Here is a 19,880-nt window from a genome sequence, read left to right on the forward strand (position 1 = left end):
GCCAAATCTTTGCAAAGCTATTACTTAGGTGTAGTCTACACTATTATATAACTCTGTCCATACCAGATAATATGAATCAGTTATTTTAAAAATAACATGGCAAGAAAGTGCATACATGGCATTGTTACAAAAACCACAATGAATCCAAGCAGCAGAAAATGCAGAAATATGATTAATTAATAATGCCACGATTTTTAATCAACCCAACATTTATCCACAGATAAGTTTCTCTTATTTTAACCCCACACTAATACTCATTTTAGAAGCTTAATCTAGAATGAAACAAAAAAAAAACCATGCAAAAAAAGAGCCCCAAAAGCAGGATATAAAGTAATGCAGTGACAGAGAGTATTGCACATATGCCCAAGAAACACAATCTAAATTACAAAAATATAGTAAAGATGGTGGCAACTTCATGCAATGGCCTTACTCAAGGAATTCAGTATCAATTAAACATTTCAAGTATGCACACGCCTGCAGCAGAACTGACATGCAGTGGCTTTGGAACAAGCTAAAGTAACTCTAGTTATGCCATAAACTTAACCTCCAAATCAAGAGGAGAAAATTCATTATTTTAACTTTAGAGCTAGAATAAGAAACAGGAAGTTGGCAAAGAAGCCTCACAGCGTAGCTCTATCTTGTTAAGTAGTAAATGTTACCTCCTCAATACTGCACTACACATATACCTCATGAAGGGCATACATCAGATTTCATACAACAAAGGAGATTTTTATATTTGCCATAAATTACTACATTCGTGTAACATTAAAGGCTATCTCATGGCTTCCTTGCATTGACACATTCTATCAGCACAAACCAGTCACCTGAATGTCCTTAGAATTAACTAAGCCCAGAGACAAAGACTAACCGTGTTCCAAAAGTCCCCTAGGAGTACGTGCTGATGCTTCTTCATGCAAGCACCTGAGGTAAAATTCTCATACATAATTGTCCAGTACAAACAGAATATTCATAAGACCAGTATCTTGCCCTCAAACCAGATGGAGGCTTAACTACCACAGCATTATTTCTAAGGCACCAGTAAAATTAAAACACAAAAAGGAAAGGAACCGTACCTAAATATAAAAATCTCAGCATTTACTTTCACTACATTGGAGACATGGCATGTCTTGTGGGTTGCTTAACAACAGATACAGTATTTTATCAGTGGAGACATCCAGATTGCAGGACAACAAAAACAGTCCAACATTTTTTAACTGATAAGAGTTTGTATACTTAATGTTGTGTACTGTTTTTCAGTTGCTTCAACTGAAAATGAAAAAAGTCATTTTATGAACTTATGGCCATATAAGTACAAATGCTTACTTCATCTTAAGAAAATAAAGCAGCACAGACACTTAAGACATTCTAAAACAAATACCACCTAGCACCTATTACCACATTTTGAAATTTGTGTCATTATGGGGAAAAAGAAGACATAAGGAAAGATGCGAAAAGAATTCTAGGACTGGAAACTTAACAAAATGTAATGTCCCATGTCTGAAATTTTTCACTTAATTCTTCAGCTCCCAAGCCTACACACATCCTCCTACTATTCCATGCAGTTGCACTTTCAGGCATTAATTATGATTTTTCAATATGCATGTTTCAGACTTGCACTAGATTTTAGATTACGTGAAAACAAACTGTGGGAAACTCTTTTTTAATTCCCACATCCATAATAGAAAATGCAGAAAAGATTTTCTTCCAAATTAGAACAGCACCCTTGGCAAAAATCAAAGTATTTTTGAAATATTATGAGTGAAGAAATTATAATCAAAACTGGTTTGCAATCTTAGGAAGAGCCTTTGTGTTTGTAGAAAGAATAATTAATAATTGTTTTAATTAAAAAAAAAAAAATTAGACCATTACAATAGTTCTCATTGATGCTGTTTAAAATACAGTGAGGGTTAATTTGCTTTTAATTATTATGCATATGGCTTGTTTTTCAATGAAGATACATAAAACTATCCTTTAAAATCTCTATTAACCTTCCACTTTTTGATTTTCACTCAGAGTATTATTACTGTCATGGCACCCAACCTCTAGCTATGCATATTCCTCAGAAGGGAAGGTATATGACTTCCCTATGAGCCAATAAAATCAGTGGGATGGTTATTTGGGTAATACTGCCAGCACTTCCCACAGGACAGCATGTAAGTCGATAAGCTAAGACTACCCAGGAGCATGGAGTAAGATTCAGAAGTCTATCTTGTAACATGGGAGTCCCACATACCAGTGTAGTACACTGTTGGAAGCCACTGAGTCAACTAATTAAAGACAATTTTATAGCCACACTATTTGTTATCCTTATCCTGCACACACACAAAATAGCCTAAAGGGAGCAACGGCTCTCTAGCTTTTAAAAAAATCCTCTTTTGTCATATATCTTCAAATATAACTATTGTGTTTACATGGATATGCTGTAACAAAGCTCTTCAGCAACATTAATATTGATTAACAGTATTTTTTGAAAGTAAGAGATGGAAACTGCTCTGAAGGTATTAGTGCAGCAAGACTGAAAAGAATGACTAGAAGAAAAGATAAGCTAAATAGATGAATAGTAAATGATAAAAGACACCCAGTGGATTTTACCTAATACCATGATGATAAACAGTCCCCTGGATCTAACTTTGTTTTTCCCAACTTCTTAATTCAGCTTTCAGCAGTATATTATCATATTTCTATAACAATCCCTTCTGAAATATGCCATTTTGTAGATTATTTCATTAGTAATAGTCTCAATATCTGATGAAACAACATATCATGACTAGCTGTTAGAACTGGACACGGATTTTCTGATATATCATTCCCCAGATGGAAAATGCTTTTCTACAAAAAAGAAAGTGCTCATAAGACCTTGCTGATTTGTTTTAACATGAAACACATTTAAGTTAAGGTAAAAACATTCTGATTAAACATCTGCAGACTAAACTTTTTTTAATAGTAACTGATTCAAAACTTATTTTAATATCTATAAAATTTAAAGTAAAAATTTTTAACCTTTCTGCATTGTGATAAGGAAACAGTATTGTCATTCCATTAAAGGAACTTCCAAATGCCCTTTTAAATATCTGAGAAATTCTCATTCAGTTTTAGATGAAACATTGCTGAACTTGGTGCAGTTCTAAGGTACAATGCTAAAGAAATATCGATTTATTACTACCTTCTTTTCCAGTATCATGCAACAGTCAAATAAATTCATAGAAAATCTAGAAACATTGGGAGGTAAGGGGTTTTTAGCAGAAGACTAATGTTAATTAATAGAATTAGGAAGTTACATTATGGCTACTATTTCGAAGCAAAGAGAAAGTCAAAGTATCAGTACATCTGTTAATGCTTTGGGTAACAGCATTTAATGTGTTTATCAAAAGTACATAGAGATGTATATACAAAAGTATATAAAGATGTCTGAATTTAAAGATTTATACATCTGCACTTCAGAAATATATTATCATGTGTCCAATAGCAAATACTAATGAGGACAAATTTTCACATTTCAGGAGAGTTTTGGTCATTCAAAATGTCTTGCTCAACCTTCAAAAATCACAGTAATCATTTTTACAGTTACTTTAATTGAAAGTACAATAATCACATTAGCAGCAGAAAATAAGAGCAAGCAGTCTTGTTTTGAGGTTAAGAAAACATGGCACAACATAATCATTCTGAATGCGATCCAACACTCATTATGAATTGTTATGTCAAAGAATTCTTATCTGTGTGTTTAATACAGCACATATCAGCACTGAACCAAATGGCAATATGATAGTTTGGGGACTGTACTGTCTCTGTAGAACATAAGGTAATGAGATGCTATGAGAGTAGTTACAAATAGCACAGTAATAAAATATGCCTATAAGGTATAACTTCATCATTATACATGTAAATTTTGCCACATTTAGTAGCATGCATGTTAGTAAAACAAAAGTCACACCTTGTACTTAGCTGTGACATTTGTTACATTCATGTGTCATAGTCTTATCACTTGGCAGCCCTTTCTCCTGTGAGAAGACAGAATCTAGAAGGTCTGCAAATCAGTGACTCGGGTCTCCAGCCAAATCACACAATGTGTGCTCCTCAACAGCAACCAGTTCAGTCCTGATCATGAATAGACAGTTTCTATCCCTCAGTGCACCACAAGAATTGCCCCACAAAACTTCTTTTTCTGTCTGCACCTGTGTTGAAGCCACCAGCTTCTTATGCAGATTCTCCCACATCAGGACCATTCTTCAACTCCATTCCCCTTCATTCTTCAACTCCATTTCCCTTCACGATGCTGACAACAAGCGTCCCTAGATTTCTCACCAAATTTCTCACCTAGTTTCTGGCCAGTTTATCTCTTTATAAGAGATTGTTTAATCTCCTTTATGGATTTAACAGTTCCATCTAGCCTTCAGGAGAGAGGGACCTCTTGCTTGAATAAAGATGTCACTCACTATCCACTTCCTGTCAAACTATTCAAACCTTTTTTTCTTGGCAAAAAGTTTTTCCTTCCTCTTGTTCTCACTTACTGGCTTTTACTCACCCTCACAAAATCTACAAGTCACCGCAAAAAGGATATTTTATTGGACCTTTTCATAGATCTTAGGCTGGGATTCTCAATCTCACTGGTCTTTCATTTATTACTGCATCATTCTTTTCTGCATAAGGTGTAATGTCTCATACCTGTCCATCTTAAAAATGAGATAATGAGGATGATTGGTAATTCTAACCTCCAAACTGTACTGCTAGCTGTGCACCTCTAGCTTTTTGTATTGACATGTACATCTGCATTTCTCCTTAAGTAGAAGGAACTATGAATTAACTTTCCATTTTCAGAGTCAAGAGTTTGTTTTCCTGCTTAAATCTGGCCCTGAATCAACCAAAGTATCTAACAGCACTTCTCCCAAACTAAAAGATACAACTTAGGTTGAGTTGCTTGAGGTTTTGTTTTCACCTTAGCTAAGAATACGTATGACATTACCATATATATTCAGAGCCTGTATAGGAAACATCCCCTTTTAGTTTTTGTACTTCATGAAACTTGGAACAAAGTATTATAATTTTTTCAACTACCAAGACAGGCAGTTCTCAATATCTCACTAGAATTTCTAGAAACCCTAGATCAGAACTTCTTGAACCGCTCCCTGTATTTTTTCATGGCATCACTCTGTACTCCAGAAGTTAGGGCATTGCTTTTTTATTGTTTTCTCCCCATGGGTGTTAATCCTGTGAGGACTACTTTTTCAGCCACTCATCTCTCACCTTAAAATTATGCTTAGTCTATTCCTATTGAATTATCTATCAATTGAGGGTTGAATGGTCTCACCCAGCTTCAGACTCAGAGAAGCAAAGACTGTGAAAACTGGGCTAACATGTATGCACCATTACTACGTCAGTAAACCAGCTTTCATCTCCAGACCTGGGGGGACAAAGCCTCATAATCATTGTACCACATTACCTGAAGTCAGGACTGTTGCGGAAGTTGTGAAATCCAAAAATCAGAACAGAAATGCTTTTTCATTCAACCCCAATTAAAGGAGAAAATTTATCTTTATCATTCAATACCAGAGCAAGGTAGATGATTTGACTGTTTACTGCCAGTAAAAACTTCTCAAAGCTGTCCAAGTGACCTTTTCCAGAGACCCACACTGGTCATCCTTCTAAAAGCCATGGCGCAACTTCCACAAATCACAGCTAGCCTCCTTGAAGAGCCTGCCTGTAAATCCTAGTTCCAATGTCCTCAGAAACTTTCTCCACCCACTGGTACTTGGCCTTCTGCTCATTTCTATTGGGTAGTAAACTGAAGACGCTGCTGAATTTTTTTTTTAATTTCCATAATGTACTGAAGGAATATTTGGCTTTGCTGGTGTTATTACCACCAGTTTAGTCTTTCCTGACTAGTCAGAAAAATAAGTAAATGAACTCGATGTGAGGAGGTAGAGAAAAAGAACTTTCTGATGTAATATAAACAGTTAGGAGATATTTTATTTTTAATTTCTTAATTTTTTAAAAAGTTTTCAAATGGATCAGTGGGGTTTGGGATTTTATAAACATGAATAAATGCTATTATGTGTTTTTTCAATAAAAATAGCAAAGAATGACATAAAAATGACTAGGTAATAACAAGGTAACATTAAAAGGGTGACAGTGTGAGCCTCTATTCCAGCTGTAGGCCTAGATGGAGAGTTGTCATCACAGAGACCAGCAATGTGTTCCAGTAAAAACTAAAACAGGCTCTCAAGCGTGCAGCATAATATTTCCACTTACATTTAACCACCAAAAGCTTGGCATAATCTCATAACTCCAACATTAATTTAATAACAAAATACTGTTAAGAGCTCTGTACTTCATGCAATACCCATAACTCAATGTGTAAAAGAGATGGGAGAAGAGACGAGACAGGATGAAACAGGGCATGTTAGGAAAAACAAATCTTGATGTCCTAGAGAAGGAGATAAGAAAGGTACTTCACCAGATTATCCTTACAGTTATTTTTGAAGTTAAGGCGATGATGAGCAAGTCAACATCCTGGCAAGTATTTTTGACCTCAGAATTAATTTAACACAACAAAGGATCCAAATATGGTATTTTGAAATGACTAGTATCCCTGTAAAAATTAATAAAGGAACAATCTTTTTTTTAAGAAATATGTTCTTATTGTTGCGGTTTCCCTTTCTTTCATATCCTGATCAGTACAGATTTTGTGAAAACAAACAAAAACATTAATTAACACATTGGAAATAGGAAGTAAAAATGAATACTAAAGAGAATGTAATTGAGTAGTTTATCTAAACTATTCTAAGCTGAGAACAGTATATGATGGACATAAAAGTAAAGAACACAAGACCAAAAGTGAATATTTTAATTATTTTTAACACAGCTACAATTGCAAAAATCTTAATCTCGGAATGTCTCCCCAAAGGAGAAACATTTTAATGTTATCATTTTCATGTAAAAACATAGAAAATTATACATGAAGTATTAGGCAATTATCCATTTTCTTAGGGAAAAAAAGTTTAAATATGAAAATAATACAGAAAAGAACTTAGAGAATTGTGGTTATTACCACTGTGTATTTTATAATTCTATTTCAGATAGCTCTGATTCCTCAGTTACATCTACACAGACTCTGGCTCCCATCTGCCTGGTATCAACCACACCATCTAGGATTCAGATGAGGGTCTGGTTAAGGAGTAAATCCTAACAGTTCAGAAACAGCTTTATCCAAAAAAACAAAGTCTGACCGCTGCACTATCATGAAGATTGCATGCACTGAGCACTATTCTTGTACTTAAATGATTAAAAAGGAATGGAAACTTATTGATGCTGATCTTAGTCAAAATTATCTGAGATTTATTTGTTACTGAGAACTTGGTGAAAAGGAGAAAAAGATTTTTCAAGTTAGCAGAAGTGATGTCTTGTCTTTTCTTTCCCAGAGGTATCCACAAATCAAAGCAAAAGAAAACAGGGAAGAGAAAGTATACAACAACCCTAAGCACTAATGAAAAATTAGAAGTGCCAAATCAAATGAAAACCTTTAAAATTTTCCTAGAATTACTTCTTTATTCACAGAAACAAAGAAGTCTACTGCAGAAAAATAGCAATTTATTTAATTGGAAATACTTGCATATGGACAAGACGATACTACTTATTTCAAACTTTTGATAAAACTGATATCCTTTTTAGACCTAAAAAGAGCCAGAACTAACCAAACAATTGTTTCACTTCTTACATAAAGAAACCCAGCTTTGATAATACTCACTTTGGAATCTTTCAGGTTTTTCTTTCTAATCTGTAGTAATTCTCTATATGTTTTTTCTTCCTGCTTTAACCTTTTCTCATATTCCGCTAGTTCATCTTGGAGATGATTAAATACCATCTGAACATTTTGCTGCTTAAACATCACACCACTTAAAATTTTCCTTCAAAAGAAAAAAAATGTTCAATGAAGTAATCAAGATATTTTGCTATACTGTTTTTTAGTCTTTACTTACAGGTTTAATGTTTAATTTTATAATGGATAAAATAGTGTCTTATTGCAAATAATGATACCCTTTAAAAAAACAAAGAGCTATATGATGGAGCTTATCATGAATGTTCAGACCACTTAAAGACACTGTGCCTATCAATCCATATCCAATGAGTCTATTGAGATACATAACTCTCACAATTTTAAAAAACAGCTTGCATTTTTAAAACAACTTTTTAGAGAACGGACTGGTTCACTCCCACATGTAAAGTATCTGCTCGAATAATGATATTCTGAGACACAGAATGAGCCCATGACCAGTGCCATATTGGGTGACCACTATTTTATTATTTATTGAGACTGGAAGTGGGAGCTTCACACCATTTCTCTAATATTTCATTTTTTTCTCTGCCCATACCTAGTATGGTTTCTTTAACCTGTACATATGAAATATGTAAAGTAAGCAATTTTCAGAGATTTTCACTCTGTACTAACATTCTGTTCTCCCAGGGTCTGTATTTCTGTTACTTTTAGACAGAAGCAATTAAAAAAAAAAGAAAAAAAAATTATTTCCAACTGATTTTCTGCAAGATAACCTAAACTAGAGCCTTGTAGGTCATGTAACAGTTGGCTGCATAATAAAGACTGTATCACAATGTGTGCACAAAAAAGGAAACTCAAGAGACAAGTTTAAGCCTACTTTTTCTAATTCTAAGGCTTTGCCGTGTAAACTCAATGTTACTGTAACACTAATTTTTTTATTATTATTATTTTAAAACAAATCAAACAGTCTGAGAAAGGGAAAAAATCTGTCATGTAAAGATTATGCTGATGGCTCAGGAGCCATTTATGCTGTCAAGCTAGGAACAGCTGGGACCAATAATAAGCTGTTATCTTTCTTATTGATTAGCTGATACTTGACAGAACAGATGTATTTAGGAGTTTTGGAATTTAGTTCTAAATTCTGGAGGTCACAAGATCCTCCTCACAGTCTCTTCTGATACTCTCTGCAGAACAACAATCCCCTTTGCAGAAAATTAAAGCATCTAAGGCCTCCTCTGAATCAGTGTCTACAAAAACCTTTCTAAAGAGGGGCTAAGGGATCCATCAGAAATTACCTACAGTTCCTTTCCACTGAAAACCCTTCCAGCCTTCCTAATCTCCAGTACATCCCCTTAACTTGCTTCCTGCCCTTATTTCCTTCTCACTGGAGGCAGGCACACCATATGGGAACTGATGCATATAAATGGTGGGGGCTCCAATACAAGCAAGGATGCTTCTCACACAAACCTTAAGTTTACAAGATTTGCACATCATCCTTTCAATTTAATTAGCACCAAACTCCACTGAGATAAAAAAAATTGAGTGAATGTATTTCATGTTCCTTCTTAACTTCAGATATGAAGACATGTCTTTATGTCTTCCAAGGGTGTGAAAACAATTTCTCAAAACTCATTGGTATAAGACACTTTCTAGATGGGATACCTGTGGCATATAATTTTATCAGGTTAGGCTAAATTTTGCAGTAGACTTCAGTTTTGTAGTAAAATTTATCGTGGAAGAAGTATTTATTTCAAATTACTGTTATTTTGATAACATTGTGTCAATGTTTCTATTTCACTCTAATAGCTATTATTTAGTCTTTTTATTGCATTAATGGTAAGCAATAATAAGTCAGGGAAGTGTTATTCAGAGAAAGATGCTAGGAAGTATCTATAAAAGGACAACAGTGAAGACTGAAAGCAGAAGTAGGGACTCCTTTACCTCAAATTTCTCCACCAGATCAGGCTAGAATTAGCCTGATGATGTGCCAAAAAAAATGGAAATAATAGCCAAGAGTAAAAGTAAAAGCAGTTTAATTTTTATTCCCAGTTTTTCTATCAAGTCAGGCAGGTATCAGCACTGTTACAAAAATATGAAAGATCATTTCAAATGGATAAGTACATTTGATATTGAACATATTTTGATATAATACAAAATATAACAGGAAATGGCTAGAGCAGACTTTCTTAAGATAGACGTGATGAAATGCCACGTGCCATGTCAGATTATTGGAAACATTAATAGAAGGGGGTAGATTAGCCTGGAAGAAAATTTGTTTCTGAATATTGTCACCATTAATCTTCACTAATGAGAAGCAGTAAGCAATGAAAAAACACCAACAACCCCAAACTCTTCTTCTCCTTTGCCCCTCAAGCACAGAGAGTCTGAGTGCTCTGATAACCAGAAGGCTAACCAGCGTGCTGCCAGTTTTCAGCAAGTCACATGATGGAGAAATTCCCCCGTGCTGCATCTTCTGCGTTCAGAGAATGACAAAAAGGAATACTAGCCATTTGGGATGCATAATTTAGAAGTCTGAGGGGGTTTTTTGGACTTTTTTTGACTTTACAGTTCATTCTATTAGGTGGAATCTCTAAAAGCAGATTCTCAAGAAAAATGCAAAGTTTTCATTACTATCTATTTTAGATTTAGAAGTTGGAGAATTTGCAAGAAAATTCCTCTTTGAAAGAGAAACGGACTTCTTAGCTATATAGAAACAATGAATTGCTGGAATGAACTTTCAGTGCCAATTTGTGTTGATATTATCCCTTTCTTCTCTGAGTCTGAATATAACGTGTCACTGATATGAAACTACTGACTACTGGCTATGGAGCTGTGGAAAACCAGAAGAGATTTTCAGTCACAGAAAGATGCCTTCTGTTCTTGAAGTCCAGTAAGTGCCACTGCACATTGGGTCCCTCTGAATCATTCTGTTTGAATCATGAGTTCGAAAAAAACCATATCCAGTACCACATATTCAGCTAAAAAAATTACATAGAAAAATATGGGGTTTTCGCCAGTCAATAATTTCAAGGAATAATCTCTCAAAGATCTTTCAAGACCAACAGTACCTAAGTGAGTGAGATCACAGAAAGGGAGCTGTAGTATAATGATACAAGGATCACTTTTTCACTATTTAGTCATCCTGTACAATTCAACAATCCAAGCTGCTTTCTCTTTGACATTGCACAGCAGGTTCACCTTTATCCTTGAAGAGTAAGCCTGCTGCGCAATCAGCATATACAGCCCTCCAAGGCTTGCATGGCCTAGAAGGCAGCCTGCATTATCAGTTGGATAGAGCCCTTTGAGACTATTTTCAGGTCTCATCAGTCACAGTAAGTGTAGGTCCACACTTCTTAAACCAGAGAAAACACAGAGTGCGTGGAATCCTCCATTAATTAAGGATGCAACTGACCATGAACATTATCAGATTTCTGAAAGTAATTCTGATGCCCAAAATTCAATTTGGTAGGCAGACAATTTATCATTAATAACTTCTACAGATGCATTAAAACTACAAGCAGTGATCAGACAAAAATACTCTCAAATTATTGGTGAAAAGTACATTATATTTCCTAGAAATAATACTGTAAAATAATAGAACTATTCTTTAGTAATAGTAATAAAGTAGAATTAATAAATTACTTTAATAAAACTAATAAACTATCCTTTAAAATTCTTGTAAGAGTTAGGTCTTACTGCAAATCAGTGACAGATTTTTCTGTATTTTCCATCCCTATTTGCTTCATGTTCCATAATTCATTTAATTCTTTAAGTCCTTTTTTTAAATTTTCCATAGTGTGGGAGTTTTCAGCAATTTGACTGGAAACAAATGAAGTTTTTTCCTGAGAATTAAAAAAAATACATAGCATGTAAATTAGGCAGGGCTAGATTTTCAAATACTGTTTTTTAAGCACATGATTATGGGCAACAATTCACTAAATTGTATACCCAAATAAAGTGAACTTCTTTTAGAGGGGTCAGTTGAAGCTCTTAGTGCAACTGGAAGAATTGCATTTCTGTAAGAGTACGGCTTTACACATCCAGTTATAGTTCTCTGACTTGTTGCACAATTCTTCTACTGTATATTCACAAATTTTATTATGGCACTTGTATTTTTGCAGTTGCCTGTGTTGTATATGGATGTATGCATGTTTGTAGGCCACCATCTTCATAAAATACATATCCTCTTTTATTTTTGCTCCCATACGTAAAAGTTTTGCAAATAAGCACTGACTTGCACAGCAAAAACTTTATTAATGACAGTGAAAAGTAACAATTTTTGCATATGATCTAAGTCTGGGCCTATTTATTTCAGTGTATGCAGAGTCAGTGTCTTAACTGGCAGCTTTTATTGCTAGACCATCAAAGTACTTACAATATGTAATACTGTTTTAGGCAGATACCTCAAAAACTTGACTTTCAGGAAAAAACAGTATTTTTAGTTGCCATTCTCCAGGGAGAATATGGCTTAATCATTATCTCTGAAAACTGGTGTTTTTCATTTAGTTGCCTAAATAGAAAGTTGCTCTCTTTTAGATGTCAAGTTTTTTATAACATAGTTGTCTTGTACTGCAGACAGTGGAGGATTAAAGCACAGAGAATGACTCCTGAACTCCTGCCTATTTTCCTCAGCTACAAGTACACAAGTCAAAGAGATGCTGCTGAAAACCTTTAAATTAAAAAGTGTTTTCACTTTATTCTACAGAAGAGAGATTATATTGAAGTATCATCTTTTTCATACCAAAAGTGACTGACAGTCACAGGACCCCAAAAATGTAAAGATTCATGACACAAGCAAACTCTACTTTCAAGAGCAACAGTATCTGGTAAACAAAGCTGCAGCTTTGCCACAATGAAAAAGGTAAACATAAAGCACTGTAGCAGTTCAATAGTAATAAACAGGTGGGAGTCTTCTGTTTGGATGATACTTCTAAAGTGGTCTTGCTGCATTAGATTTTGTAACCCATACTAATGGGCTGTAAGCAGCTATGTAAATGGGTTAAATTAAGAGGGAGAAAAATACCTTTTGATTATCCTTATATATACATATATACACATATACAAAGATAATTTAAGTGCACACATGTATAAATACCAAATTTCAAGACCTCACAATTCAGTAGACAAAGAATGCATCACAGTATTTAAAGATCAGTATTTCAAAAATTTCTTCTTTAGATACTGCCTCATTTTTCTGAAGCAGTAGTCCAATGATCTTTTTCCTTATGAAAGAAGTGCTTCTTAGAGGTATACCTAAAAGGTAGCTATAAAAAAACTGAGGAATCAAAGCTTTTGTAACAGATGTTAGCACAGATATGAAGGTGTGCAATGTACCACAAGAACATGACATTTTTAAGGCCTCTGAACTTTGTAAAAGTGTAATATGGATCTATATAGAATTAGATGGAAATTTCAGGTTTCTTGCAGTAACATAGAATCATTAGAAAGAAAATGAAGGTATGGTAATTAATGCAAATCCCTTTGCAGCTGAACTGCCCATAGAGAGTCTCAAACCTCTGAGGAAATATCATATTAGTTTTAGGCTCAGTACCAGGAAAACTTGGAGAAATGTGATAGCCTGTGATATACAGGATGTCTGTATGATCTGTCCTGGCCTTAAACTTTAAAAATAATGAAATCTGAGATGATTAAGATATCAGGGCCAGATATAAATATGTACACAAAGAAGCCATGACATGTTTTTTGCCAAAGAGTCAGGTTCACATATGAGCTGTGTTAGAACAAAACTGCCAATGAAGAAGAATTTTGTCTCTCTGACTTCCTGCACTTTTTAAAATGACTTTTTAACCAAGACAGATGAAACCTGAAAATGTTGGCTTCCAAGCTTATGGGATGCTAACCATTGAGTCAGTGCAATCTGGTACCTATTATAGAAGACAGAGAATTTGCAATCAGGTTTTAGAACCAAAAAAAAAAAACAAACCCTAAAAATGGTGAGATACTCTGCATTCTGTGATCCAAATATTGATAGACAGAATATCTGCTCCTTATGGCTTGCTGTAGTGGATAAAAGTCCAGTGTCCTGCCTAAGTTGAATGAGTCCCTTGGCACTTGGTCATTCAGCTGTTCAATACATGAACAGTATTCTTCATTCTTCTTAGTTGCTGAACAAGACTACTGTTGTATTATGGGGTAGAATTCATATGCTCTTATCTAGTTATCTATCTTTTAGACATTTAAATGTCAGTAGACCAAACTAAGTTACTTCAGATTCAATGGTGACATGCAGAAGATGCCAGGGTGTGATTCATCTTGTCCTAAAATAGGTGAACTATGAAGGACTGGGTGAATTGCTTGATCAGTTGGAAGTTGGAGAATCCATATTACTCCTGTACTAAGAATACTATGGAATCATAGCCATTTCTTCCATAACATCATTTAAGCTACATACTAGACAAGTTTTAAACAAGCTGATGTCTTAATCATGGGAGAGCACTAGAATCTCTGAACGTAACTTTAAATAACTTTTCCTTGAAAACAATATGACATGATTAACAGAATCATATAGTGTGACCCTGCACAGCTAGAAATATGAGTTATTGTTAAAAATTAGACAGCCCCTTTTATAAATCCCCCCCTTTTACAAAACTTCAATTGCTACGATCAAGGAACTGCATCAGGCTCTAAGAATGCACCTTTTAATGTATCCAAGTATTGTTACCAGTTCAGAGCTCTACAGATCTCATAAAATAGTCTTTGTACATTGTTTTATTCCACTTACCCAGAACACTCCTCTAATAATCCTCCAGAACACCAACTCAAATATTGCTCAAGTAACTAATGGATACAGTTATTTACAGTTAGGCAGCATTAAAAAGAATAATTAAAAAGTATAGGAAATAAATGCACTGAAAAATATTGTAGAATTACTGATTATCTGTATGCTGATTCATCAGTCATTTCCACATGTTCTAAGATCTATTGGTAAACCTGCAGTTTGGTAGAGCACAACCTTTAACAGAAAGGGATGTATAAACTCTGTCTTCCCTGCCAAATTTAGAAACCTGTGTGAATCAGTGAATTTCCCAATGCTTAATTTAAGATTCTGTCATATATAGGAAGTCTCAGAGTTTTCCAATAGAAATTACCAGATTCATGAAAGCTACTCTGAACAACATGAAAGCTTTTCTCTTTTTTTTTTCTTTAATCTATATGACTCATCTTTGATGCTGTAATATCTAACTTTATACAATATGCAAGTGAAAGATTAATAAAAATGAACAGAACCTTAGACAGAAAATGCTTGTTTCTTCTAATGCTTATAACTGTGTTTATATAAAGCATAGTGTTCAGTAATGAAATTCAATAATTCCCTTTGGTGAATTATATAGTTTAGTAACTGATACAGCAGATATAAGCCATCATTTACAAAAAGATGCCATCTGCTGAGCAAACATGCAATCAGCAGGCGCTTCCTATTATACTAGAATCTTTTTTGTCCTTTATTGATTTTCTCCATTGCATTTCTAAAGCCCCTCAAGCAATCTAAGCCAGTGTAGCAAATGAAGAAAGCAAAGGACTTCTCAATGACCCCAATATCAATTCTGCTTTGTACTTTATGCTGTCTCAAGGCTATGGACCTCATAGGTTAGTTCAAGCAAGAGACAGAAAATAGTACATACACTGTACGTATGTATATAGTTCCAAGGCAACTGTGTAGAAATGACAGCCTAAGCCTTGAGATTAAACACACTTCAAAAAAGCCATACAAGCATTAAATTATTCACCTGTATATCATTTAATTGTTGCTGCAAAATAGTTCTTTTTTGCTCCAGTTTTTGTTCAGTTTGCTTCTGCTGTTTATCTAGCTCTTGTATTCTCTGATCCAAATAGGACAGCTTCTGGAGAGTTTATGTATAAACACATGTGTTAGTATTCAAAAGTTATTGTCCTACATTCTGTAGAAATCAGAAAATATATTAGTCATTAAATACTCTAACAGTTAGCATTCTTAAGCTTATTTTTGTTTTCCCTTCTATACCCATTTTTCTGCCATGTAGGTTTATATACTCTACACTTTGAATGAAAAAATGCACGTTTAAAATAGAAAATACCTCTGATGATACTTCATACAGTGTTTATCATCTTACAGCAAAAAATCACTGCTTACCCTGCTCCCCATGCTGCTTTACTTTCTTTCTGCCAAGGAATTCAAAAATAAAGTTTGAAATCAAAATATATATTTGGAATAGCTTCCATGGAATTTGCATAAAGGGCAAAATAAATGTTTATTACTTGTTCTCACTAACTCATGAAAAATACAGCTAACAAGAGGAATAAGAAGAAGAAAGAAAAAAAATATTGGGATATCTCATTTTTATATTTTTCATTAATCCACTCTATTATTAATTAGCATCTCAAGAAAAACAGGAATTATTCTCTATGGTATTAATTTCATTTGCATCATTAGTGTGAGCACCAAATATTAAATGGCAGAAATTATTATTAATACATGTAATAAGGAAAATTTTACATTACTAAATATGCTTATATAAATTGTATAACAGTTATATTATTCAGTTTTACATTTCATTTGGACTATATAACACAGAATATTAAAATAGGTATTAATATTTCCATTCTGAAACAATAATTTAAACCTTTAATCAATGAGAAAGTTCTTCCTTGAAATTACCAATATCTTTTGCATATCATTCACATACAAATTTGCTTGTGCAAACTCTGTTTCCAAGCTTTTAAAACAGAAGCAAATACACAGCTGTAGACCATGATGTATAAGGTACACCACACCTCTCTAGGTTTCCAGGAAACTAATGATGTGATCTTTGTCACTTTGTTTCTACTTAGTTTTAGTTGGGGAAGGGCTAACAACATTAGTCACTGCCATTAATGCCTTGTTTTGAAAATACTATTAGCTATTAGAGGAATCTTTTTTTTTTTTTAATTTTTCAATTTGACTTATTAAACCTGCATCAAAAATAAACTATCACATAATCCATTATCTGAACTCAAACTATTCAACATCTTCCATCTCTCCTCCAAAAATGGTTAAGCATTGTTACATGCAGACTATGTCAAGAACCCTTCAAACAGATTAACACTAAAAAAATGGAGAAGACAATCTCCCATGACAAGCTATTTACCAGTAGTCGGATAACAGAACCAAGAACCTACAGACTGATTCCACAACAAAAAACTTCTTCTCACTGAAGCAGCAGAAATTCTTGTATCTGGGCTTTGAGCAAAAATAAAAAATCCTGTATCTAAACTGAATAGGCTTAAAAGAAGTTGATCTTACTTGATTGTGAGAATGTTCCATAACAAGTATTTGGCTTATTGAAAACTCCTTGCCTTAATTCTGGACATACACCATCAATAGCTAGTTTTGTTTCCTATTGATTTGGAAACAAAAATGAAGGCATTTTCCTTTTTATCTTCTGGCAGTAAGGTCCAGTGAAATGCTCTCCTTTCACACACTTAAGAAATAATTAATTCTTTCACACTGATTGCTGTATTTTCAATTCTGGTCCCTAAGACACTTATTTCCTTTGCCAAAAAAAGGGAAGCTTCAAATACCTTCCCTAGATTGTAAAATTGCTTGTTACAGTGAACAATGCATGCCCGCCTGTTCATACAGTGTGGGGCAAGAAGGAAGGAAGGACTTGTTTGCAAGGATTTGCACATATTTCATGGTGGAATACAGAACAAAGGCTTTGAGTAGTACACAAAGCTTAATTTAAGCATAATGATAGAAGGACAGCCCCCAACTTCAGTGTTGCTGATTTGTACAATTACCAGTGTGAAAGCCAAACTCTGTTTCACTCATGATAGAAGACTAAAAACAATTGAAATTTTTCCCATGTTTCCAGTTGTTTTCAGAGCCATTTCCCAAAAGAAGAAAAGGAACAAGCACGGCTCAAGAAAAAGACATACAAAAAGGATAAAGCAAAGGTATGGAAATGCTCTTAATTAAAAATAAATAAATAAATCTGTGAATAAATTACATTCCAAACAGTTCAGCAAAAGAAAGACTGAATGGTTCTATTTGATGGTTTTGCTTGAGGGTTTTGCTTCAATATAATGTGCAGACATTACATCTTCCACTCAATTATGGTTCAGATTTTGAATATTTCCACATCATTTCAGAGCAGTAAGGTCTGTTTCTACAGATGTTTGTTGAGGTGGCAGGGGGACACAGAACTATCAGCATCGCTTAAGGAAATGATCATCTACCTAGCTAAGGTCTCATGTTTGTAGGACTACTAGTCAACTGATCCACGTACTATCAGGTATTTTTCAAAAGCATCCATCATTGTAATACCTTGTTTTCAAACACTAATTTATTCAGATAACATTGTCCACTTTGCCCTCTGCTTTCTATTACCACTGTTGTAGCACTCCATATAACCAAAGCTTTCAAAGATCTAAAAGATCACCAAATCTGAAAGAGGAAAGTAATAATGAAATAAACGTTTCTCAGTCATACAAGTTTAGTTAGTATTCCTGTTACTCTTTTGAGCAGGTCTGGACAAAAGGTTATTTCTCTGAAAATTTTCCCAAGGTTTTAACCTCAGGGAAGTTTAACACCACTAGTATATCCTGCAGATATGGGGAACAGGCTACTAGGTCATCACTGGACAACTGGAGGAAAATGGCTCTTTGGCCATACTTTCAAGATGATAGAGGGGCCAACCAAAACATGCCATACTATAACAGTAGGAATGCTCTACTAGAAGCAAAATAAATGCTTGGAAGAGAAGAGTGTACTTAATTAAGTCAACTCAAGTAGGTTGAGGAACTGTTTTTAATACAAAAATCTTCTGTTTCTCTTTCTTATTATACAAAACAGTCCTTTCATGAGAGGAAGGAAAAACATTTTTATCAGTATCACCTATAAAGCAGGAAAGCAAAGAAGGTCCCCAGCATGCCATGGCTGGAGTCTTATACACTAGTAACTCCCTTCAGCTTGTAAGCAAGCAGAGAAGTACAAAGGAAAGAGGAAAGTATTAAAGAGTCTCCCCTTTTGTAAGAAAACAGACCACACAAGTTAAAAGAGACAGTAAGATTTTTCTAATACAGAAAGCAAGAAAGGTCAAAAATAAGGCTGGAATTATGTTGTGTTTTGTAATGTTTTATCAAAGCACAACTGCACAGCTGCAAAATCCGACTCTTCTGAGCTATGGACTTCTGTTTCCTCTTATATTTTTCTAATAATGACAAAAAAATATGCTAGTGAGTGGTCCAGAATGTACTACTTTTACCTCATGGTTGTCTTTAAATATATGATTATTTCTTTTAAATTTTGTTTTTAGATAAGCTACTTGTGTCTCAATCTCTTCTATCCTCTTCATATCTTCCACTCTTCTTTTGAGTTTCGCTTTTCGTTTTTCCTCTAGCTCATCATATATCGCTGTAATCCTGGCCTGTTTATTAAAATATATATAGAATTAGCTTTCAGTATTTCAAAAGTGGAAATAGAACATGAAAAATCCAAATCTGAAAGAACATTTATACTCCTAAGTAAGCACCATGAATAGACCAAAAGTTAACAAATACATCATAAGGTGATTAAAAATGTGTTCAAAATGAGGGAAAAGTTGGCCATTAAGTCAGCATATGTCAGAAGCCTTTGAACAGGAAAAGCTGAATAACCAGAACTGGCAAACACAAATACAGCAGAGGAATCAGCAAGAAATATTAGAAAATGTAAAAATGACATTGAAGCAGACAATGACTTTACAGTACTATTTAAGCAGATAGTAGAAAAGAATGTCATAAAAGAGGAATTAAAATTCTAAATATTAATGTCAAGAGTGAAAATCTTTTCTAATCACCATGGGAGTGTTCCTAGATTTTTTGAAAAAAAGGAAGGAAAACACTGCAGAGTGAAAAGGAACAAAATCTTTGCAAAATAAGCGAACACCCTTCAAGGCTGGGAAATACAAGACCCAGCATACCTCCACTCCAAACTTCTCCCCTCTGCCCAAAGAAATAAAGAAAGATAGAGAAATATTATGTACCAGCAGTTGTGTTATTCAGAATGGGCAGGTCTTACATACACTTACAATTTCTAATATCCAAAATTCACCATCACTTGAACTCAAATAATTATTTGTCTGTGTAGCAA

At 34.3% G+C, this 19,880-nt stretch overlaps 1 protein-coding gene across 2 annotated transcripts in view; it reads right to left on the reverse strand.

Moving 5' to 3' along the window:
• CCDC178 (coiled-coil domain containing 178) overlaps window positions 1-19,880 on the reverse strand; it is a 197,127-nt gene that overhangs the window by 121,735 nt on the left and 55,512 nt on the right. Inside the window, exons 13-15 of one of the 2 annotated variants that reach the window (XM_052788563.1) lie at window positions 15,520-15,633; window positions 11,468-11,613; window positions 7,742-7,901 (exon numbers count right to left, since the gene is read on the reverse strand). The exons of the other annotated variant lie outside the window; for it this stretch is intronic. Of the exons in view, the coding sequence (XP_052644523.1) occupies window positions 7,742-7,901; window positions 11,468-11,613; window positions 15,520-15,633 (420 nt within the window). The remainder of the gene's footprint in view (window positions 1-7,741; window positions 7,902-11,467; window positions 11,614-15,519; window positions 15,634-19,880) is intronic. 2 annotated transcript variants of the gene reach the window in all.

The sequence above is a fragment of the Harpia harpyja genome, chromosome 5 (assembly GCF_026419915.1).
Source record: "Harpia harpyja isolate bHarHar1 chromosome 5, bHarHar1 primary haplotype, whole genome shotgun sequence".
Taxonomy (NCBI): domain Eukaryota; kingdom Metazoa; phylum Chordata; class Aves; order Accipitriformes; family Accipitridae; genus Harpia; species Harpia harpyja.